At 36.6% G+C, this 22,117-nt stretch overlaps 1 protein-coding gene across 1 annotated transcript in view; it reads left to right on the top strand.

Annotated features, from left to right (window-relative positions):
* Window positions 1–22,117, top strand: part of LRRC9 (leucine rich repeat containing 9) — a 137,735-nt gene that overhangs the window by 12,848 nt on the left and 102,770 nt on the right. The window contains exons 7-12 of the mRNA XM_057318557.1: window positions 3,906–4,088; window positions 10,114–10,269; window positions 12,795–12,991; window positions 13,878–14,009; window positions 18,669–18,845; window positions 19,169–19,286. Coding sequence (XP_057174540.1) covers window positions 3,906–4,088; window positions 10,114–10,269; window positions 12,795–12,991; window positions 13,878–14,009; window positions 18,669–18,845; window positions 19,169–19,286 — 963 coding nt within the window. The remainder of the gene's footprint in view (window positions 1–3,905; window positions 4,089–10,113; window positions 10,270–12,794; window positions 12,992–13,877; window positions 14,010–18,668; window positions 18,846–19,168; window positions 19,287–22,117) is intronic.

Below are 22,117 nucleotides of genomic sequence, written 5' to 3'. Positions count from 1 at the left end.
CTTATCCTTCATAACCCATATCCAATCCATTGGTAATTTCTATTGGCTCTACCTTCAGATATGTCCAGTTTGACCATTTTTTACCACCTAGATCTCTACTAATCTGGTTCAAGATACCATCATCTCTAACCTGCATTTTAGAAAGAAAAAAGGGGGAAAAAGCCTCCAAACAGGTCTCTCTGTGCTTATCCTTTCACTACTGTCAGTCTGTTTTCTACACAGCAAACTTCTCCTTCAAAAACTATGTCAAATCAAATCACTCTTCTGCTCAAAACTCTCCCTTGGCTTCTCGTCTCTTTTGAAGAAAAATCCGATTCCTACAATGGCCCACAAGACTCTGTATAATCTAGTTCCCCCCACACTATATCTCTGACCACAGCTTCTACCACTTTCCCCTTTGTTTACTCCATTCCAGCCACTCTGGTCTCCTCACTGGTCCTTGAATATAGCTAGTGCTCTCATCTTGGGGCCTTTGCACTTGCTGGGATATTCTTCCCCAAATATCTTCATGGCTCATCTCCTCATTTCTTTCAGGATTTTGTTCAGATGTTATGTTCTTAGTGACACCTTTCCTGGCCAATTTAGTTAAAATAGCAATAACCCCTACTACCCTCCATAACCCAAAGCATTCCCATCACTCTTTCCTTGTTTTTCCTTCTTGGCACTTATTCTCATCCCTTACTAGAATACAAGCTCCATGAGTGCAGGAACCTTGCCTGTTTTGTTCACTGCTGTATCCACAATGTTTAAAAACAGTATTTGACATGTAAAGTCTCAATACACATTTGAATGAAAGAGAGGAAAACAAAAAGACAATGTTTATGGCATATAATGTAGGTGAAAACATATGGCATTTATAATTTTGACAGTGTCAAATTGAAAGTGCATACTCCAACACTTCCTCTAGACAGCAATGAAGAAAGATGAATAAATTCACTATAAAAATAATTTTGAATTGATCATTATTAAAATACACATTCTCTTACTCAGAGAAGAATATTAGACACCAAAAAGCTATAGAATGAGGCAGAATGTTATAAACACTTTAACCAGAAGTTTTAAAAACATAAAAAGTTTAAACAAAATTTTATTGGTCAAATTCAAGAGGAAATATTTGGTGTGAACACCGAGAGGCTGATAGAATTTCAACAGGCATTGGAGGAGGATCTTCTACAATGCCGTGGGAGGGACTCTTGGGGTCATGAGTTCAAGCCCCACATTGGCATAGAGATTACTCTATATATATATTACATATATATTTGTATATACATAAACATGTGCCTTGGGAAATAGGCATTCTAAGATGGGGAGAACAATATGCATGAAGACATGGTGGTAAGAAATCAAGGCGTATATTTGAGAACATCAGCAGAAGAAAGCAGAGGGAACTATGAAAGATAAATTTGGAATGCTGTGGGAGGTAATTTTTAAGCTAACTTATGAGACATGAGTAGGATGTGTCTAGGGAAAGAGCATTCCAGGCAAAGTGTGAAGGACCTAAGTGGGGGGGAAAGAGCATGGTAAATTCAAGAAACTAGAAATCTGTGGCTGGAACAGAGGGAGGGAGAGAATCAAGTTGAAGCTGAAGAAGATATGTACGCAGTGCTGCGAGGATAAGGTTTTGTCCTACCAAGAAGCCACGTAGAAGTTTATCTTACCCTGGCTAGCATGTGGTGCTTCAGCCTTGTGGGGTGGAAGAGCATAGCTGCATAGAAAGATCTGTCACTTCCAGCACTGCCACAAGCCAGAGGCAGCATTGTACTGTGGTAACATGAAGCTTAAGCAAAATAATAATGTAAAGCTCTTAGAATAATGACTAGCACACAGTAAGTACTCAATAGATATGCCATTTTATGATTATTATCACTTTAATTACATTAACCTATTCTATTTCAATCTCCTCATCAAAAAAGTGAGGATAAAAATTGCATTGTGAAAATTTATTATATGGCATAAAATTAAAAAGGTTCTTTATAATAATGATGGCTATTTTTCAGAAAAGCATTGAAACATGGTTCACAGCAACTTTTACTATTCTCACATTAAGAATGTTCTTGAAACACTATTATCTTGAATTTTTATCTCTAAACTTTCCACCCACCCTGAAAAAAATACTATACTGGTGGTGATGGTATAACTTCTGTGCCACTTTTGATCCATAACAGGTACCACAACACCAATTTGCAGTGAGATTTTTGTGCTTTCATAGACTCCAATGTCATCTGACTTTGGACTATAGGTGGGGGTTGGAGGGGGCTCCTGTGTAAGACTTCAAAGTTCATACCTACCGTAGCCCAGACTGATGGTCAAAGGCAACAGAGCCACCCAGAAATCAAAGAGAATGTTTACTCCTTGGAACAGTATGATGATGTACCTTCCTTGCCCATGCAGAATTTGACCAAATAATTCTCTGCACAACTCTGTCCAGAAATCTCCATTTCAGAGCAACTCTGCTTAGTCCCACTTCTGCCCTGAGCCCAGTACTAGCCTTGGGGCCAGCTAGCGAGAGTTTGGACACACATTGGCCACCCGAGCCTGTCTTACTTTTGACTCTAGGAGCCTGACTTCACTTTTTATTTCCCCATTCCATTTGTATTTTACCTTCAGAACTAATGCCTTCTGGTTTTTGCTTTGGATTTCCTTTAACTCTGATTCTGACTCTCCTAACTAGCATTACATCTGTTTAAGGCCAATCCCACCACAGTACCCTCCTCCATCAGGCCTCTGTCATGAATTCTTTAGTTTTCTCAACACTTTAAAAATATAACCACCATTCCTAGCTTAGAGACTGAGGGCCAAAGCCCATATAGACCTTTAGCTTATAGACTTGTATATGCATAAGCAATTGGTAATAGAGTTGTAATAAATTCTGTAACAAAGGTAAACCCAGTGGCTAAGAGAGTTCATAGGAGGACCATCTGCCCCACACTTGGGCGATGAAACAAAACTCCCAGAAAAGATGATACTAGGTTGAGTCTTGACAGATTAAGAAGTAAAACTGGGATGAAGTTCAATGCACTCAAAGGTAGCAGCATGAGTGAAGGTATGATGATAAGTTGCGGTCTAGCACATTCTGAAACTTCCACTTGTTCCGTACAGCTAAAACAAGAAATGTTAGGGTTGAAACAGAAGACACAAGACTTGAAGAGTTAAGCAAGGGCCAGATGCCAAATAAAGGAAGGTGTAAACAACAGCTTAACCTCAGGATAAAAGATGCTCAGGAGAAGCACTGGTCTGGAAGTGCGTTATTGGTCCCCCCACCCCCACCTCCACAGGGTGTGAGGAAAATGAGGCCCTTAGGAGAAAGCTAGGTTTCAGTTGCCATGAACTGGTAGAAAGGGCATTTACAGAAGAAAAACAAGGAAACAAAAACCTCTAAAAATCAGGAATTCAACAGTGATAATGATAAAACAGGGATCCCCTAGCTTTTGATGAGAAAAGAAGATCTGGAGGCTGAGGAGAATGGTAAGCAGTGTTCCTAGAGTGGTAAGTGTGGGAAATGGTGGCAAAGGAAGCAGGAGATCTACAGATACTGGGGACGATTGTTAGCAAAGGGGCTGTGCAGAGGAGGTAATGTTGTCTTAATAAATAAATGTGCTCAGGTGACTGGCTCCAAGGTCCCAGGTGAAATGCATGGTTTGCTAAATATTCTTTGGCCTCCTATATTTAAAATATATAGTTATAGAAGAGCCTGCTGTTTAATTACTGCTATCTATTCTTCATGTAGTTGACACGTTTTTCACTAGAGAAAATAAATTTTATCCATCTAAATCACTTTAACATGTTTAAGCACATAGTAAAATGCATTACATTAAATTACGGGTGATCTTAAGTGTTCAAATGCCTCCTTTAGAAATGGACAGTTACAATTAATTAATTGAACATTATTATTGCTGTTGTTTTAGGACCTCACTAACTTAACCAGGCTGCGTCGCTTAAAGGATTTGTGTCTGAATGATCCTCAATACAAAACCAATCCAGTTTGTCTGCTGTGTAATTATTCCACACATGTGTTGTACCACTTGCCTAGCCTTCAAAGACTTGACACGTTTGATGTGTCAGCAAAACAGATCAAGGAACTGGCAGATGTAAGTGCATTGCTAATCAGATATCTGTGACTTAAGTTTAATTAACTGCTGCTTTCCGGCTGTGTTCACATATGGTAGGTAGTATTATCTTGTCAGTTCTTGTCACCAACTCTACTTTTGCCCCAGTGAGCTGGATATTTCACATAAATGTAGATAAATAATAATATTAGTACTAGAATATCAAATTTGATGACAGTAGATGGTGAATTAATAGAAAAACATTATAATTTATACAAAACTAAAAGAAAGAAATCTGAAAGATTATTATGAGTGTTAAGAATAATTGAACTAGTGGGGCGCCTGGGCAGCACAGTAGTTAAGTGTCTGCCTTTGGCTCAGGGCGTGATCCCAGCGTTCTGGGATCGAGCCCCACATCAGGCTCCTCTGCTATGAGCCTGCTTCTTCCTCTCCCACTCCCCCTGCTTGTGTTCCCTCTCTCACTGGCTGTCTCTCTGTCAAATAAATAAATAAAATCTTTAAAAAAAAAAGAATAATTGAACTAGTGCTATACATACAAAAATTAATAAGGCCTAACTATAAAGTAGAAATGAAATAAGTAACCCTCTCATTTGGAATACTATATATCAAAATTAGAAAATATCCATGGTTGATGGTAGTATGACAGGATTAAGTAGATTTTAATCTAATTAAAGATGATTTGGGGTTCCCTAGAAGTACAGGTGGATCAACCCACACTCCCAAAATCTTGAAGATATCTCAAATCTTGAAGACAGCCAGTCCTAGGCTGCCATGGAAGGTGAACCTCCCAGTAAAGGGGTTACTTTCACATGCCATCAGAGAAATCTATAATTTCAGGGGCGCCTTGGTGGCGCAGTCGTTGAGCGTCTGCGTTCGGCTCAGGGCGTGATCCCGGCATTACGGGATCGAGCCCCACATCAGGCTCCTCCGCTGGAAGCCTGCTTCTTCCTCTCCCACTCCCCCTGCTTGTGCTCCCTAGCTGGCTGGCTGTCTCTCTGCCAAATAAATAAATAAAATCTTAAAAAAAAAAAAGAAATCTATAATTTCAGAAGGTAGTGCATAGGAATTCACCATATTTATTAATAGTCTTTCCACACTGTGTTTCTTCCTCTCCTTCCAGTCCAGTGTGCCACATTCGTTCATTCTGTTAACCATGTGGTAAATAGGTTCTGAGTATCTATGGTGTGCCAAGCATGAGGGTGCCCCACATGAGACCTCCCATCCTTTCCTTGTGGCTCATCCATCATCTCAATATAAAGCATGCCTTTATCTATTTATCTTTTTCCTCTTCTCTTGCTAGCCTGAGGATTTATTCTCAGGTTCCATTCTCTCCTCCCTTTTCCTAACTGACTCCCACCCCAATCCAAAAAGTGAACTGTTTTGCAATATCAAGCAAAGGGCTCGAGTTCTTGTTTACTAGCAGATGATCAGAGTCATTGGAGATTCAGGAAAGAATGTCTTCTCTAACAGTGTTAAATCAAAAATAACAGTAAAACTTCACAGTAACACATTTTTGAAATGTCCATTATTATCTGCAGAGTTTTACATTAGGCAGTTTCTTCAAAGGTCAGCTTGTTCATGCTTCATGAAATTAGTTGGCTTATTAACTTATCCAACAAATATTTAATACCTATTTCATTTCAGGCACAGCTCAGGCCCTAGAGATACAGAGTGACTGAAACAGACAAAATCCCTGCTTGCTTAGAGTTTGTATTCTTATGAGAGAAGACAAATAATAAGCAACTAAGTAGGAAAACAACTAGTATGTCAGGTAGTGATAAATGGTATGGAGAAAAATAAAACAAGGGCGAAGGAAACTGGATTATTGGTAGGGGCAGAGGGAGGAGTGTTACCTATTGTATATAGAATTGTTGGGAGAGGATTTCCTCAGGCAACACTTGGGCAGAGACCCGAAGGAAGTAAGTGAGCAAGCTTTTCAGGGATCAGCAAATGCAAAGAACTTGAGGCAGGAGCATGTGTCTCATATTTAAAGAACAGGAGGTTTGTGTGGGTGGAGCTGAGTCAGTGAGAGGAAGAGAAGAGATGAAGACAGGAATGGTGAGGGGGGGAGTCATATGAGACTGTAGGATGTTATAAAGATCTTGGCTTTTACTTTGAGTGAGGTGGGGCCACTGGAAAATTTCAAAGAGGAGAGACAAAATGACTTATGTTTTAAAGGGATCCTTTTGGCTAATGGATTAAGAATAGAGGATTTGAGGGAAAAGGTGAGTGAAGGGAAACCAGTTAGAGCCCAGTTACTGGGATGAGAGGTGTTGATGGTTTGATACAAGGTGTCAGTGGAAGAGTTGGTGAAAAGTAGTCAGATTCTGTAGTAGTTAGAAGGGTGGAACCCACCTGGATTTGCTGATAGATTGGATGTGAGGTGCTGAGGAAAGAAACAGAATAATTCCAAGTTATTGGCCTCAGCAACTGAAGGAGGGAAGAAGTTGCTCTTAATGAAATGAGGGAGAATATGGAAGGAATAGGTTAAAAGGAAGAGTCATGGTTTAATTTTTAGGCATGTAAAATTTTTTTAAAGATTTATTTATTTTAGAGAGAGCACGCACACATGCATGCAAGTGGGGGGGGAGTCTGAAACTTAACTGACTGAGCCACCCACCCAAGTATGTAAATTTTGAGCAATCTTTTGAACATCTAAAAGGATATGTCCAATAAGTAGTTGGGTATATGAGTCTGCTATTTAAGAAAGTTGCCTGGATTGGAGATACAAATATGAGAGTTGAAGTCAGAAAGATGGTGCATAGGCCAGGGACTAGATAAATCACCAAGGGAATGGTGTAAATGGGGAAGTGTGTCAGTTGGGTGTTAGAGACTGGGGAACCTGCAGGAGAGGTAGAAGAGGAGAGGTAAGAGAGGCAGATTCTTTTGACATTATGGCTAAGGTTGTCATACATTTGATTTAGTCTTGTATATGTCAGAAGTATCAATAAAAGAATAAAATAAGGAATTGTTACACAGTTCCCTATATCTTCTCTTTCTTCACACTTTTAAGGCAAAAATAAGATATGTAATATAGCTCGAGTTTTTACTTAGATCAAGATGATTTTTCAAATTCAAAGTATTTTTATTTAAGGGTTGCATATGGATTTCCAAGATGCTTTTTCTTCATTACCATTCATAAGGAGACAGGTTGTACCAGGTTGTGGCAATTGTCCAATGTCATAAACTCTTGAGCAGAGTACTGTTGATTCTTCAAATTTTCATCCATGACTATGGAGTCATTTGTGTAAACTGTAAGTGGCAAGTAAAGTCAGGAGGACCACCAGGGAGTCAGCATGCGAAAGAGGGAAGAATATGGGAGTTCAAAACAGAAGACTTGGGTTCAAGCTGCAGCTGTATCCATTACAGCCGGTCACTTAGACAAGGGCTTTCCCTTCTCAAACTTTGGTTTTCAGAACTATTAAGAGTGCCGATAAAAGTAGTACCTGTCCCAAGTGTTATTGTAGGGATCCAGTGACTTAATGCGCATAAAAGCCCATTTTAATTGTTGAATACTATAAAAATAATCACTATGAAACTGCAGTTGAGCCTATGACTTTTCATTCTTTTATGTTAATCAAAGAAGTAAATGGAATGAATCCATGCAACTGGATTTTCCATTATAGTTATTTTCAAAAAAAATTTTTTTTACTGTAATAAGCAAGTAATTCTACCAAAGTGGAATTGAGTGAAAAATGAGTTCAACATTCCCAAAAGTCCAAATACAAAAAAAGCAAATTGAAATATAGTAAGCCTACAAAGTCGATTTGTCATGTATTTATAATTTACAACACAGTCTTCCCCACTTTTCCAAAGTCTTAGTATATACTCTCAAACAAGGACAAAAAACCCTTACCGATAATTCTTATTTACTGTTATGACACAGTAAGTGATTTTGAAAGAGTTCAGGAATAATAAAATATCACAGTTTATGTTCCCAAATGCAGATATAGGTATATTCTTAATAAAATATAAAAGTACAGTAGAAGAAACTGTGCAGAGATACACTAGAAACAAATCAGTAGATATCTGTGGAAGGTGGAGCAACTGGGCAGATGGGAAACACGTGTGGGAAGTAGACTTTTCATTGTATACTTTTCAATTATTTTGGTGTTTGACACATGAATATATTACTTATTCAAAAATAAAAATTAGGGGTGCCTGGGTGGCTCAGTCGATTAAGCATCTGCCTTTGGCTCAGGTCATGATCTCAGGGTCAAGCCCTGTGTTGGGCCCCCTGCTCAGTGGGGAGTCTGCTTCTCCCTCTCCCTCTGTCCCTGACCCCCACTGGTGCTCTCTCCCTCCCTCTCTCTCAAATAAATAAAAATCTTTTTTAAAAATTAAAAACAAAAGCTTTTTTCCCCCATCTAAGGGACTCCAAGTTAAATTTGAATTTCAGATAAGCAGCAAATAATGTTTTAATATCATACTTCTTAAACTTAGTTATACTTATTCACCTATACTCAAACATTATTTACTGTTTACCTAAAGTTCAAATTTAACTTGGCTTCTTATATTTTATCTAGCAATCCTAACTCTACCCATATTCTCTCGTTTTAGATTTAAGAATTCGGTAGAAATTTTTTAGCTGCCACTGATTCAAAGCATTCTTTATTGGATTTTCCATTTTCTCCAAATAGTCAAAAATTAAGAAACATGACTTGCTATTTCCTTTTTTCTTCTAACTCAGTTGCACTTCCAAAAAAGTTCTTCTTTATCAGGAATTGTTTATACTTTAATCATCCTAAAACACATTTTATTTCCCTGAGCTGTTCTGTGTTGTTAATGCCTTATTTTTTGTGGAGGAATTTAGTGATTTCAGTTTCAAAACTTCATAATATGCATGGGCAAGGGAATTCTTTTGGCCCATTCATCGTGCCATATATTTGTGTCTATTCCATCTTTTATGCCAAATAATCCTGTTGGGATTGATTATCCACTTGATTATCCACTCTCTACCAAATAAATCACATAGCAAGAGCCCGTGTCTATGAAAGTACATGTCCAGAGCAGTGTACAAAGCCTTCTGAATTATTTGAGGTACAGGTTTCCTAAAAAAGACAAATGCCTTCATTATTTCAGGTCAACAGTTAAATCTAGGCCACATTTTTTTTTAAAGATTTTATTTATTTATTTGAGAGGGAGAGAGCAAGAGCACAAGAGCAGGGGGAAAAAGAAGGAGACTCCCCACTGAGCAAGGAGCCTGATGCAGGTCTCCATCCCAGGACCCTGGGATCATGACCTGAGCCAAAGGCAGACACTTAACCGACTGAGCCACCCAGGTGCCCCTTTAGGTCACATTTAATAGTGCATCTGTTATGTTTATTTTCTCCTCAGCTAGTTCTTTTTGACTAATACTGCTTGAGTATTAGCTGCATTCGTATAATATTAGTATAGCTGGTATATTTTTCAATAGTAGATTTAATCTATTCATCATCATGTATTTATTCATAACTGGGTGATCCCCTGGTATTAAGGTATTCTAGGTAATGGGTAGATTGACAACTTAATCATTTGCTCAATTGAAAACAAGTTTATTTAGAGCATCCTTTTAGAGAATTGGAAAAAAAAAACATCAAATCCATGATTTCTTAGCCATGCTTTTAAAAACTGAACTGAATAATGTTACATTTGCTTTGAATGCTTTTCAATGTATTTTTCCATAATTTAATCAAATAGGAATAATGTAATTACATATTTGCTTTAGTAGTACTGCCTCTTTATCTAAATGATACGATTTTATAAACTGAATTCTATCTGGAGCCTCTTAACATTGTCATCCTCGAAATAAATGTGAATATGCCTCACACTTAAAATATTATCCACAAAGAAAGTCTTTAGAATTTTATATTATGCTTATTAAGTTTAAATACAGCACTCTGTAGCCATTACCATTTCAATTATCATCATTATTAGTAACTGAGCATGCAAAATTTTCCAGGGAGTTATATAAAACATATCACACTCCTGTAATGCCACTAATAATTACTTATAATGTTTTTTGCTTCAGCTAATCTTTTGTTGTTTTTTTTCCCCTCACTTTTAGACCACAGCAATGAAAAAAATAATGTATTACAATATGCGTATAAAAACTGTTCAGAGGCATCTTAATGAAGACCTTGAAAAACTGAATGATCGAAAATGCAAATTACAGAAGTTGCCAGAAGAACGAATAAAATTATTTAGCTTTGTGAAAAAAAATGTAAGATTTAATATTATAAAATTTCAGTGGCTATATCGTACAAAAACTGGCAATAAGACAGCATTATCTTTTAAATTTTATATATATAGAAATAATTCTTTTATTAATACCTCCAAGTTTGCCCCCAAACTTTTGATTCCACTTGCTTGACTAAGCTTCACTGTATGCTTAGAAGTCTACAACCATAAAAACGTATAGGCTTATTAATTTATAAACATTTTAAAAAGCTGAGAAATTCAATATGTATCCAAAAGTAATAGAGCTCTATTAGAGTTATTTCAGCTGCATTTTTATCAGACACCTTCAGACTGTGCTCAAAATTCATTTTTTTGCCTAAAGTGCTAAAATATTTACTAATATTAAGATATTAAGACAAGGTGGGAACTTTAAATCAAGCTATATTTTGGTAGTTATATTATGCATGTTTTTTTTTTTTACCTGGAGTAAATTGGATTTCCTTTATCAAAAGTGGGCTCTGAAAAATTAAGGATTATTAACCTCAAAATAAAACTTTGTATATATTAGAACTTACTGTATTTTTTAAAGGCAAGGAAATATAATCATTCAACAAATGGTATCAAAAAAATAAACTATTTGGGAGTAGGGGAATTGATTCTTATTTTACACTCTACCAAAAATAAATGCCAGTGGGGAAAAAAAGAACTAAATGTAAAAATTTTAAAAACCTGAAAAAACTGACAAATACATAGATGAATATGTTTACCTGATCTCAGCCTGCCAAATAAAAGAAATATGAGAAATGACAAAAGAACAGAATGTAGATTCAATTGCAAAAAATAAAAGTAAAACGCTTTGGTGCTTAAAAAACCATCATTAATAAAAGTAAACAATAAATGACAGTCTGAAAAATGTCTTCAACAAACATCCTGGACAAACTTGATATCCTTAGAATAAACAGTCTTAAATAAAACAAAAAGCAAATATTCAAATAGAAAAACTAAGCAAAGCACATAAACTGCTGTTTTACAAAGGAAGAAATAAAAAAATGACGAATAAACATTTGAAAGAAGAGCTCAACTTGATTATGAATTTCCAAATATGAATTAAGATAGCAACCATTTTCGCCTATGAAACTGTCAAAGTATAACACATAATAGTACTCAGGCTGGTGAAGAGGAGTGTGACACTGATGGAATGTAATTTGGGTCGTATGTTTGCACAGCCTGAAAAGGCTTGTAGCCTTTGACCCAGTAAATCTACGTGTAGCCCTCTATTCTAAGGATTTGCCCCCTTAGGATTTGGATAAATATTTGGATGTGGATAAATATTTACATACATAAGATACCCATCACTGTACTACTGACAACAACAAGAAATTGGAAACTCTAAATGTTTAGCCAGAGAGGAAGAATTATTCATTCTTAAGACAGAAGAGTATACTACCATTAAAACCTAAGTCTTTTAAATATATTTAATATTTATAAATACATTATCATTAATTATATTAATATATAATATAGGTAAGTTATATATTTCTAAAATGAGCCAGTTCTGGTTAATAATATAATAGAAAGTTATCCTTAAAGTAAAACATTAACAAAATTTATTTTTGAATAAAAAATGAACCAGTATATGAAAAAAAATGAACCAGTATATGGAAATCATTTTATATCTATTTTTATGTGGAAATGAACGTATTAAGTAAAACCTGCAAATGTGAAAAATAATACCTTAGATAAGATAAACCATAGACATTTTTATAAATATGCTTAGTTTGTTTTTTAACAATTGGATATAGCCATTATAGAGAGGGAGGACAGCTAATTAGTAAATTTCTATTTATATACACCTCCCCATGTTACAATTTATCTTGAAATCCTGAAAGGCTGGGATTAAGGCAAGGCAAGTGAGGCTGTGGGCCCAAAATCTGAGTGCTAAAAACCTCAGTAACCACAATAAATCACACCTAGCGCAATATTTTCTAAAAATGCAAATGAATGCCAACAAAGCCCATTATGAACAAGAAAAAACAAAATATCAAAATTTTAAATGAAGACATTGCTATGCTGAGTCATATATAGGAGACTGTGGCAAACGGAAAACTATGCATCCCTATATGCATGTTTTGTATATTTGCTATGGTTGATTTTTTCTCAGAATACCACAGTACTTGAAAAAAATATTGAAAAATTGGAAAGTAGGTATGACAGAAGTCACATTAATTTGAAGTGTAGGTATTTTATTTATATCAAAATCATTTTTTGTTATAATTTTACTTTGGTTTTAATAGAAGCAAACTCATCACTTAATATTTAAAAATCCATTTCTTTGCTTTTCTCATTGTCAATTAAAAAAACTGCCACATTTGAAGTATTTAAGACTGTCCCTTGGTCAAGAGAAATTGGCTGACTAAACTTGTACTGAAGTTGTAATCACATGTTTAGCATGTTTTTATGAAGTTTGGCCTATTTATTATCTAGATTTTTATTTTGTTAATTTAAATTAACTATATATTTAATAATTCCACTAAAAATTTTTGCTCTCTGGCACACTGATTTCAACAGCTGGAACGGGAACTTGCTGAACTCAAGGGATCTGGCAAAGGGCACAATGATAGATCCAATAACAATAAAGTAACTGAACTTGAAAAATCAAAGAACTGTGAAACTGTCACAGAAGAACCAAATCTTCAACAGAAGATACTGACCAAACTAAATGCCTTGAATGAAAGGGTAACATTCTGGAACAAAAAACTAGATGAGTATGTTTTATGAATTGTCTAGTTGTTCAAATTTGAAACATGAGAGAATAGAACGTTCTAGGCTATCAGTTGAGCTCAGTTCCCTTCTTCATGAGTGGAAAGAATTATATTATGAAGTAAAACATGGCATGTGTTTTTAGTCTGGTTCCCAGTAGAGCTTGACATCATTGGTTCAAAGCTAACATATGTAGTTTTTTCCAGAGGCAATACTTAGGCACAGCAAACTTCCCCCTACTGGCTTCCTGTCACATCACTGCTCTAGTGTCTGCAAACTAAAAACAGAACTGCTACTGATGCAGAAATTCACCACATAGATCTGACTGAGCAAAGCACATACACAATTGTCTGGAATCATGTAGAAACAAACTCTGGTTGAGTGTCAACTAGAAATATAAAGCAAGAAGACTTAGTAAGTACTGTGAATTTGTTATTTACTAGGGCACTAAATGGATAAGTTAGTTTGCCCTGTAAATACTACTACTACTACTACTAACTAACATTTATTGGATTCTTACTTCGTGTCAAATTCTTTGGTTAAGAGCTTTACACGTATTTTGCCTATAATCCTCAAAAAAGCTTTTTCAGGTGTGGTACTATTAATATTGCCATTTTACTAAGAAACTACAGCATAAAAAGATCTGAGAGCCATAAGTGGTGGAGCCAGGATAGCTTTCTGACCTTCACATATTCTGAAGTTAACATAATTTGAAGTGATTTTAAGTGCCAGAAATAGAATATCTTTTCCTTGGTTTAACTGTTAATACCAAGCTTTCTTTATCCATTGACAGAGCCTATATTTTCACATCAGCTATTAAAAAAAAAATCTATTTTAATTGTAATGTGATTTTTAAGTGTTTCTAATAGCTTCATTTTTTTTCTTAAACAGAATTGAGGCAATTTATCGTGTTGAAGTAAAGCAAAAGAAGAAAAGTCATGGATTATTGATCCCATTTTTGTTAATTGAGTTGGAGACTGTGGGAAATATCCACTTTGAAGAAGGCACTCGATATGATGACTGGTAAATCAATTTGATATTTAGTTACAGCTTTAAAAATAATTTTAGGTGCTTAAGATCATCAACCAAAATATCACTTATAAAACCTTAAGATGTCTAATTTTCAAAACACTTCTCATAGAATATTCATCCACTGTAAATTGGCCATTACCTATTTTGCCACCAATATATTTTCTGTTGCCAGAATATAATTTTTGAAAGTTTATGAACAAGTATTAATATTATATATGTTTATACTGTTCGTTTCCAGACTGGACATAGCCCTGGATTCTAAATACTGTATGAGAAGCTAGAATAGAGACGGGATGCAGAAGCAGCATTGGCAACAACAGGCTGCAAACACTGGAGGAGGCTCCCTAGCAAAATTCCTGGGGGTCCACAGTCAGTCAAACCAGCTGTCCAGAGCTAGTTAGAGTCAGGGTGCACATAGACTCTGTGAGTTAAAATAAGGCATACACTTAAAAGCCAGGAATTTGGGTGGAAAGCCAGTTTAGATAAAAATGGAGAGAGCCACCAGAAAGGGAAGAAGCAGGAAACAGGATCCACACTTCAAAATCAAAGCCTACTGGTACAAACCAGGAAGTGGTTGTGTTGCCTCAACTCGAGGGTACAACCAAAGAAATGATTCTAAAGAACAGAAAGAAGGAAGAGAGGGGGAAGGGAAGGAAGGAAGGAGAAGGAAGGAAAGAAAGAAAGGAAGGAGGGAAGAAGGGAAAGAAAAAGTTTGCAGCAGAAAAATATCACTAATTTTGACTTTCACATTTCGGCAGTCATTTTCTCAAAATCGGGGAGCCCACGAACAAGCCAAAGATTGCCATAGAACCCTAGAAGCATACTGCAAATTTGGGGGTGTGGTGAAAAACCAGAAATGGGCTTAATATATCATCCCAGAGGATTTTACTCGAAGTCAGTGTTGAAACAAACACTGACTTTTATGGAGTAAAATAGAAAATTTGCATTAATTTTTATAGAGAAAAATATATGATTGTTATGGATTACTTTAAAACAAGCCCCCTGATTTATATTACATGTAGCTCTTACTTCTGCAAGTAAAAGCTTCTCGAGGGCCTTGGAGGTACGTTGGTGGAAAAGTCTGAGAAGTCCTGCCCAAATGAGAAAGAGACCTTTTAAAATACTTTCTTTTGTATCAATGCATCCATTTACCAGCAGTTACCACTGTCCGCTTAACCACAGTACTTGATTTTTATGTATAAAGATACAAAAGGTATTCATCCCAGTTCCCATATAAACAAATAAGGGCCTTGATTTTTCAAGCGCAAAAATTGAATGGTGTCTGTCTGCCGGGTACATGAATAATTTTTCAGTCTTTCATTTATATTCACTCAACCTAAATAGATTTGTTTATTATTATTTGTTTCTTTTTAACCTTCGCAGAGGAGGCGCATTACAAAACAAGTAGATTATAAAGAAAAAAACATAAAAGCAAAATGACTAAAGAGCCATTTAGGTAATTATGTCAGCCTGATAGTAAATTGGCTTTGATGGATTTTTTAAAAAGATTTTTTATTTATTAAAAAAAAAGATTTTTTTATGTATTTATATGGGAGACAGAGAGAGCACGAGCAGGGGGACGGGCAAAGGGAGGGGCAGAGCGAGAAGCAGGTTGAGTGAGGAGCCCACATAGGGCGTGATCCCAGGACCCCGTCACGCTTGATCCTATGACCCCGAGATCATGACCTGAGCCTCCTCCGCGAAGGTTAAAAAGAAACAAATGGATTTGTTTTGATGTTTTGATGGATTTTGATAAGCATTAGCAGTTGTTTACTTAGTTTTAATAAGAATAAACTTGATCCATTTTAAGAAGAAAATCAAATATATATTGGCAGAATTTGAAGGATTGTTTTTTATTTTTAGTGTACCACAAGCTTGGCCACCTTAGCTGTGATTTTTTTATGGATGTTAAGAAATATGGCTGTTTTATGGGGTGCCTGGCTGGCTCTGTTGGAAGAGCATGCAACTCTTGATCTAGGGGTCATGAGTTCAAGCCCCACATTGGGTGTAGAGATTACTTTAAAAAAAAAAGGAAATAACTACTAACATACTTTAAATTGCTCTATGCGTTACAGATCTAGTTATTTTATTTAAACACTGGCTTCTCTTTTATTAATACTTTAAAAGCCAGTGATTTAGGATTTAAATAAATAAATAAATTTAAATAAAAAGTACTGGAGTAGAGACAGAACCCAAATATAAAGATTTTCTGTCAAAATAGCCTTTGTTTATTTCTTTAGCAAAAGAGCATTGCAGATTTCTAATTATGTATCATTTAATATTTCTTAGCTTCATTTATGTTATGAAATAAAAGGACTATATTTTTCAGTTTAAAGATGACCTTGTTTCACAGAGACTTCCTTGCTGAGTAGATTTTTGCCACTGTAGCATTATCATTACAGATTCATATTATCTACCTATGTAGTATAGTTGAGTTAGCCATTGACAACAGACAACATTGGTCAAGTCAGGACGGACTCCAAAGCATAAGACACTGTCCTTGTGCTTGAGAAGCTTTGAACCTGGCTATAGATACAGGGTATTTACAATTTAAAGAAATAAGTTCAAAGCATCACAAAATAATATATACATGACTATAAATTCCCTGGGGACAGATAATAGGTTTCATGTACTTTGTAAGTCATAACAACTAGCATAGGGCTGGCTGGGTTCATAGCTCCATAAATAACTACTATTTGATGTTTCTAAATCACTTAATAGATACTCACTTAACAGTTTTTTTTTTTTTTAAGATTTTATTTATTTATTTGACGGAGAGAAAGAGCACAAGCAGGGGGAGCGGCAGGCAGAGGGAGAGGGAGAAGCAGGCTTCCCACTGAGCAAGGAGCCTGACGTGGGCTCGCTCCCAGGACCCTGGGATCATGACCTGAGCCGAAAGCAGACACTCAGCCAACTGAGCCACCCAGGCGCCCCTCAAATAAATAAAATAAAATCTTAAAAAAAAAAAAGAAAGAGAGAGGTGAAGTTACAAAGAAGGGATGGTTAGCAGCATCAAGTATGGTAGAGACTAGGAGAGTGAGGGCCCATCATTTCATCACTCATTCAGTGGTATGGGAATGTGTGAGCATCCCCAGTGGAGAGAGTTACACAGAGAGATGCCTACAACCACTCAATAATATCCAAATGATGCACTCATTTAGCAAATGTAGAAGGTACTGGAGCTCAATAAAACCTATTAAAATGTACTTCAAAATTCTGAACAAGGGTTCAATAAATACTGTCAACTTACTTGCTGACTTATATCAATATCTTATCAGTATAAAACAAAAAAGTTTCTTATACTGCTGTGACTCCCTGAAATAGTACAGGAAGTATGAAATCTTTATATATAAGAGTTAGATTACTGAAAGTTATTATATACACAAAAGTGAAACTGTTACCCTAAACTTCTCTTTCTTCAAAGCCCTTATCAGTTTAGAAATTATTTTATTTATGTCTTATTTATTTTTTGGCCAACTTCTTGCAATATAGGTTCCCTGAGAGCAGGGACCCTGCCTCATTCACTTCTATATCCCTAGTTATGAAGTTATTTGCAGTAGTCCAAATGAGAGATGATGGTGATTTGGACTAGGGTAATAAGAATGGTATTGATGACATAGGATTATATTCAGGATGTATTTTATTTTTATTTTATTTTAATTTTTTTTTTTAAGATTTTATTTATTCGACAGAGACAGAGATAGCCAGCGAGAGAGGGAACAGAAGCAGGAGGAGTGGGAGAGGAAGAAGCAGGCTCATAGCGGAGGAGCCTGATGTGGGGCTTGATCCATAATGCCGGGATCACGCCCTGAGCCGAAGGCAGACGCTTAACCGCTGTGCCACCCAGGCGCCCCCAGGATGTATTTTAGATGTAGAGGCCAAACAGACTTGCCGAAGGTGGGGCAGAGAGGAGGCAAGGTTTATTCCTGGGATATTAACTTAAGCTACCAGTTAGATGCCGGTACCATGTACTGAAATGGAAAAGACTCAGGAGGAGCAGGCTTAGAGGCAGGTGATGAAATAAGTTTGGGAAGCCTATTCCATATGCAAGTGAACATACCAAGTAGGCGGTGGATGTTCAATTCAGGGTATATCCACCTAAATTGGGTAGAGATAAAGTCTGGAAATAAAATGTTCGAGTTTATTGGTATATATAAAATGTATTTTTTCTATATATTGCCAAGGAATCGGATTAAATCACCTAGGGATAGTGTTCATGGAAACAAGAGGAGAGCCAAAGAGTGATTCCTGGTGCAAGCCAACACTTAGAAACCTCAGAGGGAAAAAAAAAAAAAAAAAAAAAACCAGCAAAGAAAACCATGAAGGAGCAGCCAGTAAGAAGAAAGCCAGAAACATAGTTACACTGAAGCCAAAAAAGAAAGTGTTTTCAGTAATGGAGAATTACTCAACCAATGTTTCTTTTAATCAGAACACATATATAATAAAAAAACAACTCTTCAAAGTTTAGCATCTCTTTTATTGATTGAATAAATATACTTAGTTTGAAAACAGAGCTACAATATGACAATGTATCTTTAGCAAAAAACATAAAATATGGGATATAACTTTTATCATATGTAACTTTGTGTTCTTCAACATTTTAAAGACAATCTGTTATTTTCTTTGTATATATTCTGTCTTCTCATATAGGTTTAACTCCTGCTATGAATTAATTCTCTCACGTTTTTGTACATGGGACTTCAGAACATATGGTATTACAGGAGTGAAAGTAAAACGTGTCATCAAAGTCAACAACCGCATTCTGAGACTAAAGTTTGAAGAGAAATTCCAAAAGTTTTTTGACAATGAAGATATGCATGATTCAGAGTAAGAAGTTAAATTCCATAAGGAAAATTTTTATAGGAGTCTGATTTTATTTTGTAAAGAGTCTTTCTATTTTAAAAGTTTATAATATTAAAAATATACCTTGTTAGTAAATATTTCCTTTTCATGCATCTCCCTTGACTAGGATGACTTTACCCACACTGGGGCTCTTTTTGAGAATGAGGGGGATTGCTGGCTTAATAACAACACTGGAACATTCATTGTAAATGAGAAATATCCTGGGCAGGATATACAGTTGTCTTATCTATGGCTAAGTTTTTTAAAATCAATTCTCAACCATTTTTTTGGTCTCACTTATTCTTAAGGAACTATCGAAAGATGCTGGAATGTCTTTTTTATGTTTTTGATCCTGAAGTTACAGTGAAGAAAAAGCATCTTCTACAAATACTTGAAAAAGGATTCAAAGACAGTGATACAAGCAAGGTAGCATAAAATGTTGTTCAGAATAATACTTTTTTCCCTTTTTCTTTTTTTTTCTTTTCTTATTATTAACATATAATGTATTATTTATTTCAGGGGTACAGGTCTGTGATTCATCAGTCTTACACACTACACAGTACTCACCATAACACATACCCTCCCCCATGTCCATCACCCAGCTACTCCATCCCTCCCATCCCCCTCCACTCCAGGAACCTTCAGTTTGTTTCCTGAGATTAAGAGTCTCTTATGGTTTGTCTCCCTCTCTGGTTTCGTCTTGTTTCATTTTTTCCTCTCTTCCTCTATGATCCTCTGCCCTGTTCCTCAAATTTCACATATCAGTGAGATCATATGATAATTGTCTTTCTCTGATTATTTCACTTAGCATAATACCCTCTAGTTCCAGCCACGTCATTGCAAATGGTAAGATTTCATTCTTTTTGATGGCTGCATAATATTCCATTGTGGGGGGGCACCTGGGTGGCTCAGTCATTAAGCATCTGCCTTCCGCTCAGGGCGTGAGCCCAGGGTCCTGGGATTGAGCCCCACATCGGGCTCCCTGCTTCGCTGGGAGCCTGCTTCTCCCTCTCCCACTCCCCCTGCTTGTGTTCCCTCTCTCACTGGCTGTCTCTCTGTCAAATAAATAAAATCTTTAAAAAAAAAAATGCAGTGTGTGTGTGTGTGTGTGTGTGTGTGTGTGTACCATCTCTTCTTTATCCAGTCATCTGTCAATGGACATCTGGGCTCTTTCAATAGTTTGGCTATTGTGGACATTGCTGCTATAAACAGTGGGGTGCAGATGCCCCTTCATATCACTACACTTGTATCTTTGGGGTAAATGCCCAGCAGTGCAATTGCTTGGTCATAGGGTAGCTCTATTTTCAACTTTCTTTTTTTTTTTTTTTAAAGATTTTATTTATTTATTCGACAGAGATAGAGACAGCCAGCGAGAGAGGGAACACAAGCAGGGGGAGTGGGAGAGGAAGAAGGCAGGCTCCCAGCAGAGGAGCCTGATGTGGGGCTCGATCCCACAACGCCGGGATCACGCCCTGAGCCGAAGGCAGACGCTCAACCGCTGTGCCACCCAGGCGCCCCTATTTTCAACTTTCTGAGGAACCTCCATAATGTTTCCCCAAGTGGCTAACTTGCATTCCCACCAACAGTGTAGGAGGGTTCCCCTTTCTCCACATCCTCGCCAACATCTGTTGTTTCCTGACTTGTTAATTTTAGCCATTCTGACTGGTGTGAGGTAGTATCTCATTGTGGTTTTGATTTGTATTTCCCTGATGCCGAGTGGTGTTGAGCACTTTTTCATGTGTCTTTTGGCTATTTGGATGTCTTCTTCGCAGAAATGTCTGTTCATGTCTTCTGCCCATTTCTTTACTGGATTATTTGTTCCTTGGGTGTTGAGTTTGTTAAGTTCTTTTTAGATTTTGGATACTAGCCCTTTATCTGATATGTCATTTGCAAATATCTTCTCCCATTCTGTTGGTTGTCTTTTGGTTTTGTTGACTGTTTCCTTTGCTGTACAAAAGCTTTTTATCTTGATGAAGTCCCAATAGTTCATTTTTGCCCTTGCTTTCCTTGCCTTTGGCAATGTGTCTAGGAAGAAGTTGCTGTGGCTGAGGTCTTAGGAGGTTGCTGCCTATGTTCTCCTCAAGGATTTTGATGGATTCCTGTCTCACATTTAGGTCTTTCATCCATTTTGAGTCTATTTTTGTGTATGGTGTAAGGAAATGGTCCAGTTTCATTCTTCTGCATGTGGCTGTCCAATTTTCCCAGCACCATTTGTTGAAGAGACTGTCTTTTTTCCATCAGATATTCTTTCCTGCTTTGTCAAAGATTAGTTGACCATAGAGTTGAGGGTCCATTTCTCAGTTCTCTGTTCTGTTCCATTAATCTATGTGTCTGTTTTTATGCCAGTACCATACTGCCTTGATGATTACAGCTTTGTAATAGAGCTTGAAGTCCAGAATTTTGATGCCCCCAGCTTTGGTTTTCTTTTTCAACATTCCTCTGGGTATTTGGGGTCTCTTCTGGTTCCATACAAATTTTAGGGATATTTGTTCCATTTTTGTGAAAAAAAGTTGATGGTATTTTGATAGGGAGTGTGTTAAATGTGTAGATTGCTCTAGGTAGCGTAGACATTTTAACAATATTTGTTCTTCCAACCCATGATCATGTTACTTTTTCTGTTTCTCTGCGTCTTCCTCAATTTCTTTCATGAGTATTCTATAGTGCTCTAAGTACAAATTCTTTGCCTCTTTGGTTAGCTTTATTCCTAGGTATCTATCTTACGGTTTTGGGTGCAATTGTAAATGTGATCAACTCCTTAATTTCTCTTTCTTCTGTCTCATTGTTGTTATATAGAAATACAACTGATTTCTGTGCATTGATTTTATATCCTGTCATTTTACTAAATTCCTGTATGAGTTCTAGCAGTTTTGGGGTGGAGTCTGTTGGGTTTTCCACATAAAGTATCATATCATCTGCAAAGAGTGAGAGTTTGACTACTTCTTTGCTGATTCAGATGCCTTTTATTTCTTTTTGTTGTCTGATTGCTGAGGCTAGGACTTAAGTACTATGTTGAACAGCAGTGGCGATAGTGGACATCCCTGCCATGTTCCTTACTTTAGGGGAAAAGCTCTCAGTTTTTCCCTGTTGAGAATTTGCTATCACCAAACCAGCCCTACCAGAAATATTGAAAGGGGGAGTCCTCTAAGCAAAGAGAGAGCCCAAAAGTAACACAGACCAGAAAGGAACAGAGACAATATACAGTAACAGTCACCTTACAGGCAATATAATGGAACCAAATTCATATCTTTCAATAGTTA

The sequence above is a fragment of the Ursus arctos genome, unplaced genomic scaffold (genome assembly GCF_023065955.2).
Source record: "Ursus arctos isolate Adak ecotype North America unplaced genomic scaffold, UrsArc2.0 scaffold_25, whole genome shotgun sequence".
Lineage (NCBI taxonomy): Eukaryota > Metazoa > Chordata > Mammalia > Carnivora > Ursidae > Ursus > Ursus arctos.
The sequence above is the reverse complement of the archived record's forward strand: the minus strand, read 5'-3'. Positions and strand labels throughout refer to the sequence as shown.